The sequence below is a fragment of the Gobio gobio genome (assembly GCF_949357685.1).
Source record: "Gobio gobio genome assembly, chromosome: 7".
NCBI lineage: Eukaryota > Metazoa > Chordata > Actinopteri > Cypriniformes > Gobionidae > Gobio > Gobio gobio.
Window position 1 is genome coordinate 38363674 of NC_137103.1, and position 15337 is coordinate 38379010.

Consider the following 15337-nt stretch of genomic DNA (forward strand, 5'->3'; position numbering starts at 1 on the left):
CTGAGGTCAACTTATGACGTTTGCGTGGTTTTTACATTCAAAAACATCATAATCAATAAGTAATAGGCTATTTTCACCCCTTTAATGAAAATGTTGAAAAAACTGTGCACGTGTTGAAGGTAAACAATATCGACATTATCATCATCATAAATGAAAACTAGGATAAGCATGATGAAATAAGTTCAATAATATATGTATTGCAGAAATGTCACATTGAATTGGTTCGAGAGATTTCAGTACCTTTATATAAATATTTTATTCAATATGTTGTATCTGTGTATACAACAAACACAAACTGTACAGTGCAGACAAACTCTTTGCATATATGTATGTAAAATTAGCAGAACATACCAACAGTCCATGATACACATAGCCTACGACATGCAGTTCATATATGCCACCCTCTTCCCATGCAACAGATGAAGTAACTGTCAAATCAATGCTCAAAACCAATCAACAGACAATGGAGACCTTCCTTCACCACTGAAAATCAGAAATACGAAGAAAACACAGAAATGATCAATTGTTCAGCGATTGCTCCTCATTACGATTTAACGACGTCACGCACGACCTGAATGGAACGAAACAAACACGGACGTTTGAAAGAGGAATAAACAAATGAACATACTAACAAATGCACACATACTCACCAGTCACTTACAAAAATAAATTTAACCTTCGTAAAACCAGTTCACTGGTCTGCAGGGCAGCTGTAGCCCAGCATGTAGAGCTCATAGGAGTGAGTGATTTGTTTCGTGTGGAAGTGGGACACCAGCCTCGAACTGATTTCAAATATGAAGCTACTTTTCCTGTACAGTACTGCATCTCATTCTAGCATTAAATTCAGCTTTGTACAGACAAATATCTATCAAGTCTAACTAATGTGCTTGAACATCTCCTAATATGAAACTAGCTCAAAATCCCAGTAAATGAAAATATAGGTCTTCAAATGAAGTGTAGAATATATTTGTATTTAGCAGCATAGCCTCTTGTCTACTTCATAACATTCTAAACGGTATTCATCATTCAAACTATGAAAACTGTTACAGCAAGACAGGCTTCGTCAACTTGGCGGATAATTGACTAATCGTTAAAATCCTAAGTAGATGTGAGTAATGACGATTTCAAACGCAAAGTGCAATGGTCTCAATCCAGAGTATGAGAGAGCCTTATATAATCATGCCCATTCAGTGTAGCCCTACACCTCAAACTAGCTTTAGACACTTCTAGCTGTCCCATACTTTGGTCCTTAGGAAAACGCATGCAGGTGATTAGTAATAGGTACCCCGGTCTTGTACTAAATGAACAATTGAAGTAAAGGACATCATTTGGAATCTCTTCAAATTTGAATCGAGACGATTAAAAAGTAGAGACAATTGTTCTTTGTGATGAACTCTAGTCACAGTGAGGACAAAAACTGAAGAGGACCACCGTCCTCCGAGTAATTGAAATTGTTCGGCTGGATTCTTGTGTTTACGGACTTTGGTAACAATCAACTTTTGTGTGTCTGTGGATCAAGTTGCTACTGAATCTGTGTGTTGTGTGTGTGTGTGTTTCTGGGGCATGAGGCACCTTTAACCCAGCACAGACTGGGTACATGTTTTTGCATGCTGGGTTAGAGGTCATCACAGGCACATGATGAGCAGTACTGGACTCTGCATGCTGAGCTAGGAAAAACCCCTCTCATTTCAGAATCATAATATCTGGTAGTTAAAAATCTATTTATTTACTTATTCTCTTTTTTTTTTGTTCTTTTTTTTTGAAGATTTTTCTTTTATTTGTATACAGTGAAAACATCGTTATAGAAGCGATTTCTTGCACTGCGTTGCACAGCGTTGCAAGAACAGAATGTAATACTAACCTTGCCCATGCCTTTGCTGAACAAAATCGGTGTGCAGCCAATAGTAATGGTGCCTACTTACATTGAGCCGTTTTACCGCACAAGTCTGAAGTAGACTGTATTTTTCTACGGCTGCCACTCCCACCGTCACATTTAATGTGCTCGACAGAACTAGCCCATAGTTCAGAGAAGTCGGCATGTCAAAGAGGGGCCTTGACCAGAGGCCTACAAGGCCTATAGATATTCCTAGAGCCCACGCTCTAAATTAAGAGCAAAGAAAAGTGGAAATTCACCTAGTTACTGGGGTTGAAACCGGTCTGCACCATACTAGATAGTGATATGTACTTTATACACCTTCTCCAGCATACGCCAACTCCTTGTGTTTGACTGCAGCGGGCGTGACTAATGCTCTCGCTGGCATTTGCTGTCGAAGTATACTTGTGTCCCTTTCTAGACATTACGAGAACGAGAAGACATGAGCGCTGAACCTTGGATAATGAGTTTGATTCTGTTTAGGAGGCTCCGTCCACTTGATCAACATCTCTTCGTGAAAGGACTTTAAGGATGGGTTAATGGAAACCCATCATCGTGTTTGAATAACTGCACAACAGAACGCATCGCACACTGCGCCGACAACATATTACGCAAGTAACCGACAAGAGGGAAAGATTTGGTAATTCGAGCTTTGAGTGGGGGACACCTAGAGAGAAAGAGACAGGAGCATACTTAATTTAAAAAAAAAAAACATTTGTGGACTGCTGTCCATATATGTATATCTTTACAGTATTACCCCAGAGTGTGGCTGGTGTTACTGCGTATATAGAAAATAGATCTGAAATGTACGGTCTCTGCTGCGCCAGGGTTCAAGAAAAGGGTTATAACGGGTGACTGTTAGCAGGCAAAAGAACCGCCACGCAAGCGCCTGCGGTACACAATTTCATTCTCGTGGATTGTCTCGATTACAGAAAAAACATCGGCTTTATTGTATGTCAAAAGGCATTCCATATCAGTTAGGGCATTCCATGGTGAAAGTTTAGCTGGTTTATCCAGTTGCATCCTCCTACGTGCACAGCTGACCACTCTTCCGGAGCCAGTCCATCGTCCAATTAGATCGGAACAGTCCGAGGAGTGAAGTGGGGTGGAGGGAATGGGGAGGAGAGAGCAGAGGACGCCTGGATCTGATCCACAAACATGGAGAGTCTGACAAAAGGAGCATGGCCGAGCTGGGATCTAGCTATGTGGTGGGCTTGGTTTCCTTGCTGACAGGTTTGCCTCCGTTCATGACGGCCGGCTCTGTGCTTTTACTGGGAGGCACGGCAGGTTTGGGCACTGTCTCCCCCACGTCATGCAATGATGGCTCTCGGTACATCGCAACTGCAAAAGACATCAGAGAAGGCAAGAGTCAGCCAGCTAACCACAGCCGCCCCATCTGTCTCTCTAGTTGGAAAGGATTTTTGGGGCCGGCCAGGAATATGACTGAAATCTGCAAATAATTATGTGTAGAAAAGTTTCTCCCAACTCGTTTTCATTTCGAAACCTGAAACTTGGCTAAAAAGACAACATTCATTAGGGCAACTCTGACAGGACATGTGCGAGTTTGTCAAATTGCGGGCAAGCTGTCTGCAGGGCTGCATCCCATCCTTAGTTGTGATGAGAAGATGGTCTGATCTCTTGGGATGCATTTGACTAGGTTCACTGCTTCATGTCAGTTCAAACTTACTGTATTCTTAGCAGTGCCGCTACACTATGGGTTGCTGGCTGGTGTTTAGGTATTAGCGGAAAAAATTATGAATACACAACAAGATGAGAGCTTAGTTTAAAATGTGAGCATCTGTACATGGCAATAAAGCATCGCACAGACAGAAATGGGCCACACGTCATTGCAAATTACACCTCAAACCGTACATTAAGCATCAATCTCACGCTAGCCTGACACATTTTACAGTGTGGCCATAAAGGAGCTGTAAGGAATATTGGGAAGGACAGGTTGTCCATCATAATGGTATGAAGGTGGGTCTTGGATATGTGGTGCTGTGAAATAATGTTTATTGAGTAATAAATCATTATGTAATCAGATAATGGGAATATAAAGCCAAATGTGTCTGGTCGAACCCATGGTGAGGAGCTCATTGTCAAGATAATGATGATACTCATGATCCTCATTTTCCCCAAATCTGAAATGTGTCAGTTTCTGTGACCTGTGTTTGCTCTGTACAGATGCTTTTCTAACACATTTTAATATTTTAACTCAACAAACAAACAAAAGGGACTGTATTAAGGAATAATACATTTGGTTAATTTCAGTTATCGTATGACTTGCAATATAGCGCACATGCCATTTCAAATCATTTTTATGCTATTTTTATGGTAATTTTTGGATTTGCTTTCATTTAAAAGAGCAGTCTAGACATCCAATTGTGTATCAAAATGCATACATTATTTAAACATCATTATGGTTTTTACCCACGATTTTACGCAGAACTCAGCTAACAACACTGACAAGGCCTCTTTTGCTGATTACAGTGTTTCTCAACTTATTTGACACATTTCAGTGCTTTTAAAAGTTAGTTCTATTTAATTCAGCAAAATTATTATTATTTTGTATAATTATATTTATTATTTTTATTTTAAATTGTTTATTTTTCACTGCATAATACATGCTGCATCAGTTTCAGGTAACACTTTAAACAAAATCAAATGATATCAAAATTTTTGTTTTCTATCGACTGCACAACATATTCAAGTTATGATATTAATCAAGATATTTCTTTCCATACATTTATTTTCATATTTTATGTGTGTTTTTCTATATGGTACATATTGCAAACCAAATGTACAAAAATGTTTTTTGCCACTAAATATCTTACCATTAATCAAGCCTTTCATTTGTGTTCAATTCATGCAATTCACACATGCATGTTATACGGCCCATGAGAGCATGGCACAGATGGCGATGTTGGGTCTTCCCTTGGTTTTCTTGAGATTGTCAATGTAGATCTGCTCACATTAGCCTTAACTCTTGTCTGGCCTCTATCAAGATACCATGATTCACTGTCAGTTAGACTTGCTCTCATTTCATTTGAGACTGTCCCCTCACCTCTTCTTACTTTGTCTCCTCTTATTCTTTCCTCAACTCTTTCGATGTCCTCTCCTCTCCTCATTCTATATGCATTCCTATTTCTCTTCCATCATCTGTCTTCCTCCTCCACTCTTCCTCTCTCATCTTTATCTTTTCTACCTGTTCTCTCTTACCATCTTCTACCTCCTCCATCGCTGTAGTTGTTTGTATTAAAAGTTTTGAAATCTTGAACCTTAGACTGGAGATTTTGTGCGTTTTTTTTAATGATGTATGTTGTCATTTGTATTAACGCTATGAAAATGGAAGTGTTTTTGGAAAAGTGTTCCTTGTTTTGAAAACCTTGACCTCAGTTTGAAGAAATGTGTAAAACCAGTTGAGAAAAACTGTAAAAAGGCATCAAGCAAAAGCATATCTCTCAGGGACTCATGCTGTTCATTGCCATTCTACTAGTGTCACAGTGACCTGGATGTTAACCGTTCTCTCGAGGTTTTCAGAGCATGCTTTACCTTCTAATGGCTTGGGCAGGAAGTGAGCAGCTGGTTTAGTTTTCTTCACCCGGTTCCCCTTCATGGCCTGGCCATCTTTATTCAAGCCAAGGAACCATGCTCTCCCCGACTCCTGCTGCCTATACAGCATGGATGAGTAGATCACATAGTAGTTTTCGAACACAGACTCTTTAAACTTGCATTCCGGCGTAAACAGTTCCTGCAAGAAAGAGAGACAAAAGAGAATGGAGTCACATAAGTGCTGTGGGAAATTTTGTGTTGATAACACAAATAACCATTTATAATATGAACATCATAAAATGCTTTTTAGCCCTTTGACTTGGAAATATATATATATTTTGAAATATTTTTTGGTTAATATATATTTTTTACATTTAGCATTGCCATTTCTATCTCATTTCGCAACCCTCCTGCACTTCCATCACAAACCCCTAAGAGTTTGCAAACCCTCATTTATTTCATTAAGATTTAAAACACATTAAAATCCATATTTAATTAGCAGTGAGGGAAATTTTAACAACAGCTATACATCCTTCCATTCATTCATTAAATATGGCACCCACTCTGAATAACATCTATATGTTAATACAGACAATTGAAAAGACACTGAATCAGTTTGTGGGGTTTCGGTTTGTTTAATTAAGAGAATAGAAATAGCAAACTTGTCATCAGAACGCAGAGAGTTCCCAGAATAACATTCAAATTCCTGTACATTTTCCTATTACTCTGTATGCATGGTGATATGCCTGAGGTCTAATCTGTAGGCAGACACAACACGTCTGTCTGCTGATACCTGAATGAGCATACAGACAAAATAATTGGCCCCAAGACAAAATGTGATATTCGCTCATGACAAATTAATCTGTACTTTCACCTTCACTCCAGGTGCCATGCTCAGCCATGCTAAGTCTATTATTTTCTTCAAATATCCATATCCAATTGCACAATCCACACTTTAGCAAGGGCATTCCAACCTCTTCTTCGCCATCTTTTCACTGCTACTGATTCCACACCTCAGAGCAAAATGTAAATTGTGGGCATTCTGTACTCTCACACCTCATTTGGCTCCATAAAATGTTATTTTGCAGTTCATTTGGGATACCAGATTCTGAATCTAGCAGAAGCAGTAAACATTATCTGTAAATATTGAATCTCAAAATGAGAATTTTTTCTAAAGCTACGGATCTGATTAAAATGTCTTATTTTCCAAAACATCTTGGGTGAAAACTTTTGAACAGACTGAAGATGTCGAAATGCGTCTTATTTTGTGTTAAAATCTTCTTTTTTTTTTTTCATTTAGTACTGCCCTTCAGAAGCAACAGAAGATACTTGCATGTTTCCCGGAAGACCAATTAAGTACAATTCACCTTGATTTTAAAATTCAATAAGTTTTCACCCCCGGCTCTTATTGCATCGTGTTTCCTTCTGGAGCATCAGTGAATGTTTGACCCTTTTTTAATAGTTGTGTTTGAGTCCCCCAGTTGTCCTCAGTGTGAAAAGATGGATCTCAAAATCAGTCAGTCACTGCTGGAAAGGGCTCAAATATTCAAAAGATGCTGGAAAACTGAAGAGTTTGCAGGACCTGAAGGATTTTTCAGAAGAACATTGGGCAGGATCATCCAGGGAATGACACACAGTATTGAAAATCAATGGTTCATAACATTTTGAACAGGGTCATTTTGAATAAATTCAGCTGTTTTTTGTCTTGTGGACTATATGTAAACATCTTTTATGTAAAATATCTTATTCAGGACAGTACTAAATAAAAAAACCTGCATTTTGTATGATCTCTCTTATTTAGTTTAAGATTCTGCAAGCGGTTCACATACTTTTTCTTGCACAGATCAGGCATAATATTATGACCACCTTCCTAATATTGTGTTGGTCCCCCTTTTGCTGCCAAAACAGCCCTGACTTGTCAAGGCATGGGCTTCACTAGACCCCTGAAGGTGTGCTGTGGTATCGGGCACCAAGATGTTAGCAGCAGATAATTTAAGTCCATAAGTTGCGAGGTGAGGCCTCCATGGATCGGACTTGTTTGTTCAGCACATCCCACAGATGCTCGATTGGATTGAGATCTGGGGAATTTGGAGGCCAGGTCAACACCTCAAACTCAATGTGCTCCTCAAACCATTCCTGAACAATTTTAGCTTTGTGGCAGGGCACATTATCCTGCTGAAAGAGGCCACAGCCACCAGGGAAGACCGTTTCCATGAAAGGGTGTACATGGTCTGCAACAATGCTTAGGTAGGTGGTATGTGTCAAAGTAGCATCCACATGAATGGTAGGACCCAAGATTTCCCGGCTTGCCTTCTTCCCATAGTGCATCCTGATGCCATGTGTTCCCCAGGTAAGCGACGCACACGCACCCGGCCATCCATGTGATGTAAAAGAAAATGTGACTCATCAGACCAGGCCAGCTTCTTCCATTGCTCCGTGGTCCAGTTCTGATGCTCATGTGCCCACTGTTGGCACTTTCGGCGGGGGACAGGAGTCGGCATGGGCACCCTGACTGGTCTGTGGCTATGCAGCCCCATACGCAACAAACTGAGATGCACTGTATTCTGACACCTTTCTATCAAAACCAGCATTAACTTCTTGGGCAATTTGAGCTACAGTAGCTCGTCTGTTTTAATTGGACCACAAGGGCCAGCCTTCGCTCCCCATGTGCATCATTGAGCCTTGGCCGCCCTTGACCCTGTCACCGGTTCACCACTGTTCCCTCCTTGGAGCACTTTTGATAGATACTGACCACTGCAGACCAGGAACACCCCACAAGAGCTGCAGTTTTGGAGATGCTCTGACCCAGTCGTCTAGCCATCACAATTTGGCCCTTGTCAAACTCGCTCAAATCCTTACGCTTAACCATTTTCAACTTTGAGGACAAAATGTTCACTTGCTGCCTAATATATCCCACCCACTAACAGATGGCATGATTAAGAGAAAATCAGTGTTATTCACATCAAACTACGCATTCTGATTCTGACATAATGACTGATAATTGTCTATTTTTTGACTGATCTTTTTTTTCATCATTTTGGCAATAGATGAACTGAGTGAGTGATCTTTATATGACTCCCTGTAGTCTAATTTGACTCTCATATGCTGAGGTAATATATATTATAAACTTGACAGGTGATTTTTATAAAATGTAGTTTGATCACGGTCTTCTCAGTTGTTTAAAAGATTAAGGCAATTATCAAAGTTTTATCAAATGTAATTTAATTTTCCAATAAAAGATTATAGATTTTTACATGATTTGTTACATTTAATTACCACTCAACAGATTTTGATATCATTAAAATAAAAAATTAAGATGTGTACAGTTGTCTTCAAAATGACTTAATCTAGCCAGTGAAAGCCATTCATCTCCTCTGTATGACCCATTATTTGGTGCCATCTGTAAACACTGTGTGTTTGTTGCATTACCCTGCAAATTATTGCATTGATTAAAGCTTCCAGGCTTGCTCTGTCGATTCAATAACTTCACCACTTCAATAATCCTAGGAGCACTTCTCTCTATTGGTAAATAGCACCAAAACTATCATTTGTAAATCTACAAGTTCCATTAACACCCATCATTAAACTGCACATTAAAGACCTTACATCTGAATAAGAAAGCAGGATCTAAAGGCACAAATATGCATATCTTCTAAAAGTCTCTTCTAATTGGCAAGTGAGGCAGATTTTACAGTAAAGCACTTCCTAAATACTTCCTTGTGAAAATAACACTGATGAATATGAGATTATTCATCTCATTTTTTTAAAAGGTCAGTTATTCACAAATAGAAGTCCCTATGATACATTATAATGAAAGTTAAACCTACTTTCCTACCCTCTTTTTAAAAGATATTAATAACCATCATTAAAATTGGTCTTAAAAATATAATACAAAGGTGCTACTGTAACGAGTATGTTCTGCTTTGGTTTTGTTTTCACTGTGTTTCCTGTTCTCATTTGCCTGTGTTCTGTGTCCCTAGTTATTTTCCTTGGTTGTTAATTAATCCCACACTTGTTCCAAGTTCTCTTTGTTCCTTGTCCGGTATTATTTATGTTGGAAGTGGTTGCATTTTACTGTGATTCTCCTAGGTGTTCATTATTAGATATAGACTAAAGTCTAGACTAGAGAATAAAGTATTTCTGTTTATTCTCTAACGTTGTGCACTCATTGCAGCCACCCTTGTATGACAGCTACATTTTTTGAGAACTATTGTTTGTTTTTTTTGCAGCTAAAAGAGAGGCATTTCCACAGACCTCATTCCTGCCTGTTATTTCTCTGTGTTAAATTGTTTCTTGTCAAATCCAGAAAAGGTACTTGGTTAGAAAAGAAGTGGAGACAGGAACTAAGTGGCATGTTAGTCATATGCAATTGCAGAACAAATGGGATGAAATTGCATTATGTAAGGGAGTTGAACTCGGATGTGTTTTGGAGGGCTCTCTTGCACCCTTGATTAAACACTAACAGCTGACTTCATTGACTGCATGCTAACCAAGGGCTTTAACACAAACCAGATCCTACCAACTGGTGATTTTCAATGAATCAATGCAATGAATGCATCAAACCTAGCCAAAGATATATGCTTTCAGGCATATTGAGTGGTGAAAGTTCAATCGTTTGAGTAATTTATAAGCCACTCTTATTGCACAAAAGAGCTTAGTCGAGTAGGCCTACAAATAAGGCTGAAAAAGTGTGTGCAATGTGCTTCATTCAACAGAAATGACAAAAGACAAGTATACAAATGTTTACTATAAGGTTAAATTAGTTAGCAATAGTGGACACTACAAAATGTTAATCATATATGGCAACAATGGCAAACGAATTTGCCAGTTTAGCCTTACTCCCAACTTCTAAAGTGGAGCAAAATGTCTTTCTTTTCCTCATAGAATGTGAATATATCACAATCAGTTTCTTAATATAAAAATATAAACTTCATAATACATTAAACAATATAAATGTTTCATTCATTTTGCCAAAACTAAGCATGTTTCTATTGCCAAAAATGCAATGGTGATGTAAAGTAAATTTGGTAACACTTTACAATAAGATTCATTAGTTAACTACATTAGTTAACATGAACTAATAATGAAATACACTTATAAACCATTTATTTATCTTTGTTAATGTTAATTTCAACATTTACTAATGCATAGACTTGCTAGTCGGTGTTGCCCAGCTGTTAGAATCTAACTTTTAGGTAGACTATCAATATATCAATATTCTCAATCATCAGTCGATGTCCACCCCTGTGATGTGTGGCAGCAGCTGCAGCGCAAGATATTGGGAGAATGCTCAAGGAACCACAGACACAGTGCAGTACTATAACATTCTCAAATTTATTAAGGAAGAAAGGTCATATATAAAGGTGTAAGTGAAACATGTATGTGCGCAAAATGTGTGTATGTGTATCTTAATGTTTTGTCTTGGATGTGTCCAAGGACTACTGAATGTATTGTCTAATTGTGCACACGTACCATGGCAGAAAAGTCAGTGTTATACAAGGAAAGTTAGAAAGTGAAGCCCAAGAAATAAGAAAATATTAACAATGGCCACTTTAAATCATTTATGATTTAGTGCTTCACTTTTAGGAAAATAGCTAAGGCTGTTTTTTAAGGGATAGTGCCTTTCAAATAACAGCAAGCAAATGCATATTGGTTATCTAGGAGCCGGGCTGAATGAATAATCACTGTTATTGCACTCCCGACACTAAGTATCGGACCCTCAGTCACTCTCCGGATACCAAATACAAAAGAATATGATTATTAATATGATTATTTTCTATAGACCATTCCAATACTCGTCTTAATCATCCCTTGCAAAATTCTCAAAATACATGGCCCCAGACATATCATCAGTATGTCATCACTTGCCCACCGCTGTTTTGATTTTTTTATAGTAATAAAATAATTTTGTTCAGTTAGAGAACAGACAATATAAATAAAAACTGAACTTGTCTGCTTAATAAAGCATGATCCGACTGTGAGTCCCGGCAGCGGCAGGAGATTTCATTCATCACGAGAGTGAGGAGCTCACTGAGATGATCGCGGAAGATATGGTTTCAAAGCGAAACGTAAAAGCACCTATTTAAGGGTGTTTGTCATTTGTTTTGTTGTTGTGTTTTTCATGAAAAATAATAGACTAATGAACCCACAAATCAAGCAACCCGCAGCCGAATTGGCGCGAATTCAAAACCGATAGTAAAATGTGCACGGCCGCACAGAGCGTGCATTTACGGACGAACTGTCATTCATTCATGGCGTGCGTCTCAATCAGCTCCCTAGTTCAGTAGTCAGGGCATTGATCAGGACTTAACTCAATGCCTGATCAGTGCCCTGACTACTGAACTAGGGAGTTGATTGAGACGCACCCATGGCCTCACAGAGCGAGCATTTACAGACGAGCTGTCATTCACGGTGTGTGCGCACTGGCGCGTTTTCAGTTCAGTTTTCAGTTGCGTTATGGAAGCCCGAGCAGTCGTGTGCATGTTACTTTCGGTTAGATATAATTAGTGATTTAAAAGCCGAGTCGGTGACACAAGTATTGCCGGTGTTGTCACACTCGATTAACCGGTGGGAAAATTTCCTCACCGCCACATCCCTACTAATAATCTTGCTGACATTAGTTAATGCACTGTGAACTAACATGAACACACCACGAACAGCTGGATTTTTATGAACTAACGTTAACAAAGATGAACTAATGCTGAACAGAGGTGTTGTTCATGGTTAGTTCATGTTAACTAATACAACCTTATTGTAAAGTGTTACTGTAAACGTTTATAAGATAGAGAAGAATCGTCAAGACCAGAGACAGAATTAGTCACTTCTTAATGATTCTCATAAACTAAAAAAAGTAAAATGTTAGTATCTTTGTAGTATTGATTACACTGCTTAGAAGATGTCTTTCAAATGTACTTTCATCTTAGCAACTTTCCTTTTGAAATAGATTATTGTGATATAGAGAATGTACAAAGTCTCCATCTTAAAACAAAGCCTTCCATTCTTTGATGTAACTCAGAAGTCTTGAATATAATAAAATCTACACTAAACTGACTGACTGAACTTAATAAAAATAAAAACAAGTATGAATAAATAAAAGAGAGGCCAATTTAGTTAATGATTTTCTTTCTATTAAAAATGGCTAATTAATATACAAAACTCTGAATCACAGAGATATGCAGTCATTCAGTTTAATAATGTGGACATTTTAAGTCTCTCTAAATCTGATGTTTATTGGATTCTTTATTCTCTCCACCCGTTGTGTTAATCACAAGCAGACTTTAGTCACACTAAAGCGATACTGACAGCTAATTGCTTTAAAAGGTTACCACTGGTAATGATTGGTTATTTTATATGGAAGGAGGCATATTTCAGCTACATTTTAGACAGGCTAGTGCACATTAAAACAACTTAAAATGCATCTTTAAGCATTGCATACTGAATTATACACAAAATTGATTAAAGCAACAGTTAATTGTACTGTTTTAGAGTTATATTTATTTAGAACACATTTTTGAGCAGGCTGAGCCTCCCTTGCTTGCTAAACTTGATTGCTGACTGCAAATGTCTCCCATGGGTGGCACAAAGAGAGCTGGCGGTCAATACAATGAAAGCTTTATTTAATTTTGCATCCTAGCCAACAAATTAGACAGGTGACATGTGCCACACGGTCTAACTTTGATCTCTGGCAGCAAACACTATGAGGAAGAGTCAATCCATGCTTTTAACCGCCGTCTGCCTGATGCTCTTTTCTTGACAGCTCTTCCATTTCACAGCCTGCTATTAAAACAGCACATACCTTTCTATCGTGTAACCATGGTAACGCTTGAAAGGCTCCTGCCTAGCAATTAAGTTTTTTTCCCTTCTTTCCTTTTTATTTTGTTAAAGAGCGACATCAGTATTTTTAGTATTCGAATATGCATTTACATGGAATCTTTTGTTCGCGTTTCAAGAGTCACTATGTGAAACAATGCATCATGGAAGAGTTGATTATCTCAGTTGGAGCCTGTTGAGAACTTAATTACTATCAAATAATTAGTAGACTAAGTAAAAACCTAAATATATATCCTTTGGCATTTCACCAGGCTATCACTGAACAACCGATCTTCTACGGATGTGCAAGTGGTCCTTATATTAATGATTTAAATATTTCAAACCAATGAAATGACTGAAAAAGGTAAGTTGAAGAGATATGAAAGCTCTCTTAATGATGGAAAGGTGTAGAAAAAGCTGTTTGCAAGCCCATCTACTGCACCTGTCTTTCACCCCTTGCATTTATTCTGCTTTGAATGTGTGGCCGTAATTGACCTTGGCCAGTGCCGGAAAGGGCAGTTTACTTTAGACACAGATAATCAACCCCATCCCTCTCTGAGAGCAGACAGAGAGACAGGGGGAGGAGGGAAGAGAGGGAGTGCGAAGGAGTGAAAATACAGAAATGAGAGAAGGGAGTCTAGGCTGGACTAGGAATACAAAAAAATAGACAGGGGGAGACAGAGCACGAGAAAGCGAGCAAGACATCCAAAAACGTGCCAGGCTGGGCTCCCTCGTGCAGGCCTGCCAAACGATTTCTCACTAACAGAATAATTGAAAATTATTTAAGGTTAACGTTTGAATCAAGTCTATTAATCTTGAAGAGACGGAGCTTTCCTCACATCTCTTTTCATGTCGAAACATCAAAAGAGAACCATATAATGTGAGCTTCACTGAATTTCCTCAACCAGCCAAACACAACATAAAGGATACTGTTAAATATGGATGGTACATAAATATGTATTGTATTGGCAGGCTCTGATGAGCCTCTTGGCAACATGTGCATCTTTTGACTCAACATGAGGAATGATAGGATAGGGCGCAAGAGGCTTGTTGACGGTTTTGTGCACATGTAATCTGTCTGAAAGGCAGTCCAAACAAAAGAAGCTATATCAGAGAGACAGACGAAAAGAAAACAGAGTTTGTTCCTGTTAAAATTGGAGATGAGGGCGGAGCCTCAACCACAGCGCATAATGTGTTACGGTTCACTCCCTTCGGTGGCAGACGTCTGCATTCACACCATTAATTTCTAATTTTAATTTGCATATTATTCTACTTTTGCAAGCTCTTTGGCATGATATCAAGCCTGTGGAAGCATACAAAATGCTACAATGATACTTGTTGTCAGTCATCCAGTGACTTACACTGCCGTAGATTACCAATTCAAACACATATTTTTTAAAGTGCTACTATAAATCCTTCCTCACTGTCATTCATCTCTTTGTTGATTATGGAGTGATTTTTTTCCATGATGAATAACTAAGAGCCCATTGCCTTTTGAAGAGCAGTCTAACCGCAAGCACTTAAAACTATCCGTTCAGTCTCCCTGAAGAGAGTGACCTTTCGGCTGTGTGGTAGATTTTTAACACCATCTCTATGAAAGGCAATGTCCCTACATTCGGAGTGCACTTTAAGTGTCTCTCCTTTAGCTTTTGTGTGTTTACTCAGAAACATATCCTGTGAAGCCCCACAGCAAATTCTGTACTGTAGGTCTTAAATCTTGAATCAAGCCTCATCTCTATGCATACCAGATGAGACGATCATAAATCTAAAATCAAGTAAAGTACAGGTAAAAACAAATTATTTCCCTGTTGAGGATATCTCAGTGACTGAAATATGTATGCCGTTTTTGTCTGAGTGATGCATCATGCATAAAGCTCTCAAGACCGAGAGACACTCGGATTGAATGGCTGGTTGTGGTCCAGTTCACACTGGCACAGGCTGGAACCGAGGGCTGAGGAGGACACCCTTACTGTAGCAGGGTCATTCTCTAAAAACAGTGCCATTTTAGTACTATGTGTGTCCCTGTGACTTACTACTGAAATATTTAACAGGATAATGAACTTATTTACCTTATTTACACTGTTTAGTGTTTAATGCATAAGA

At 38.6% G+C, this 15337-nt stretch overlaps 1 protein-coding gene across 2 annotated transcripts in view; it reads right to left on the bottom strand.

Moving 5' to 3' along the window:
* Positions 1-2799: 2799 nt before the first annotated feature.
* The window catches only part of fgf14 (fibroblast growth factor 14), a gene marked incomplete at its 5' end in the record, with an annotated part of 154067 nt that continues 141529 nt past the window's right edge, over positions 2800-15337 (bottom strand). For both annotated transcript variants that reach the window (XM_079821203.1, XM_079821204.1), the window contains 2 exons: positions 2800-3214; positions 5426-5624. In XM_079821203.1, coding sequence (XP_079677329.1) covers positions 3075-3214; positions 5426-5624 — 339 coding nt within the window. In that variant the 3' untranslated portion in view covers positions 2800-3074. The remainder of the gene's footprint in view (positions 3215-5425; positions 5625-15337) is intronic.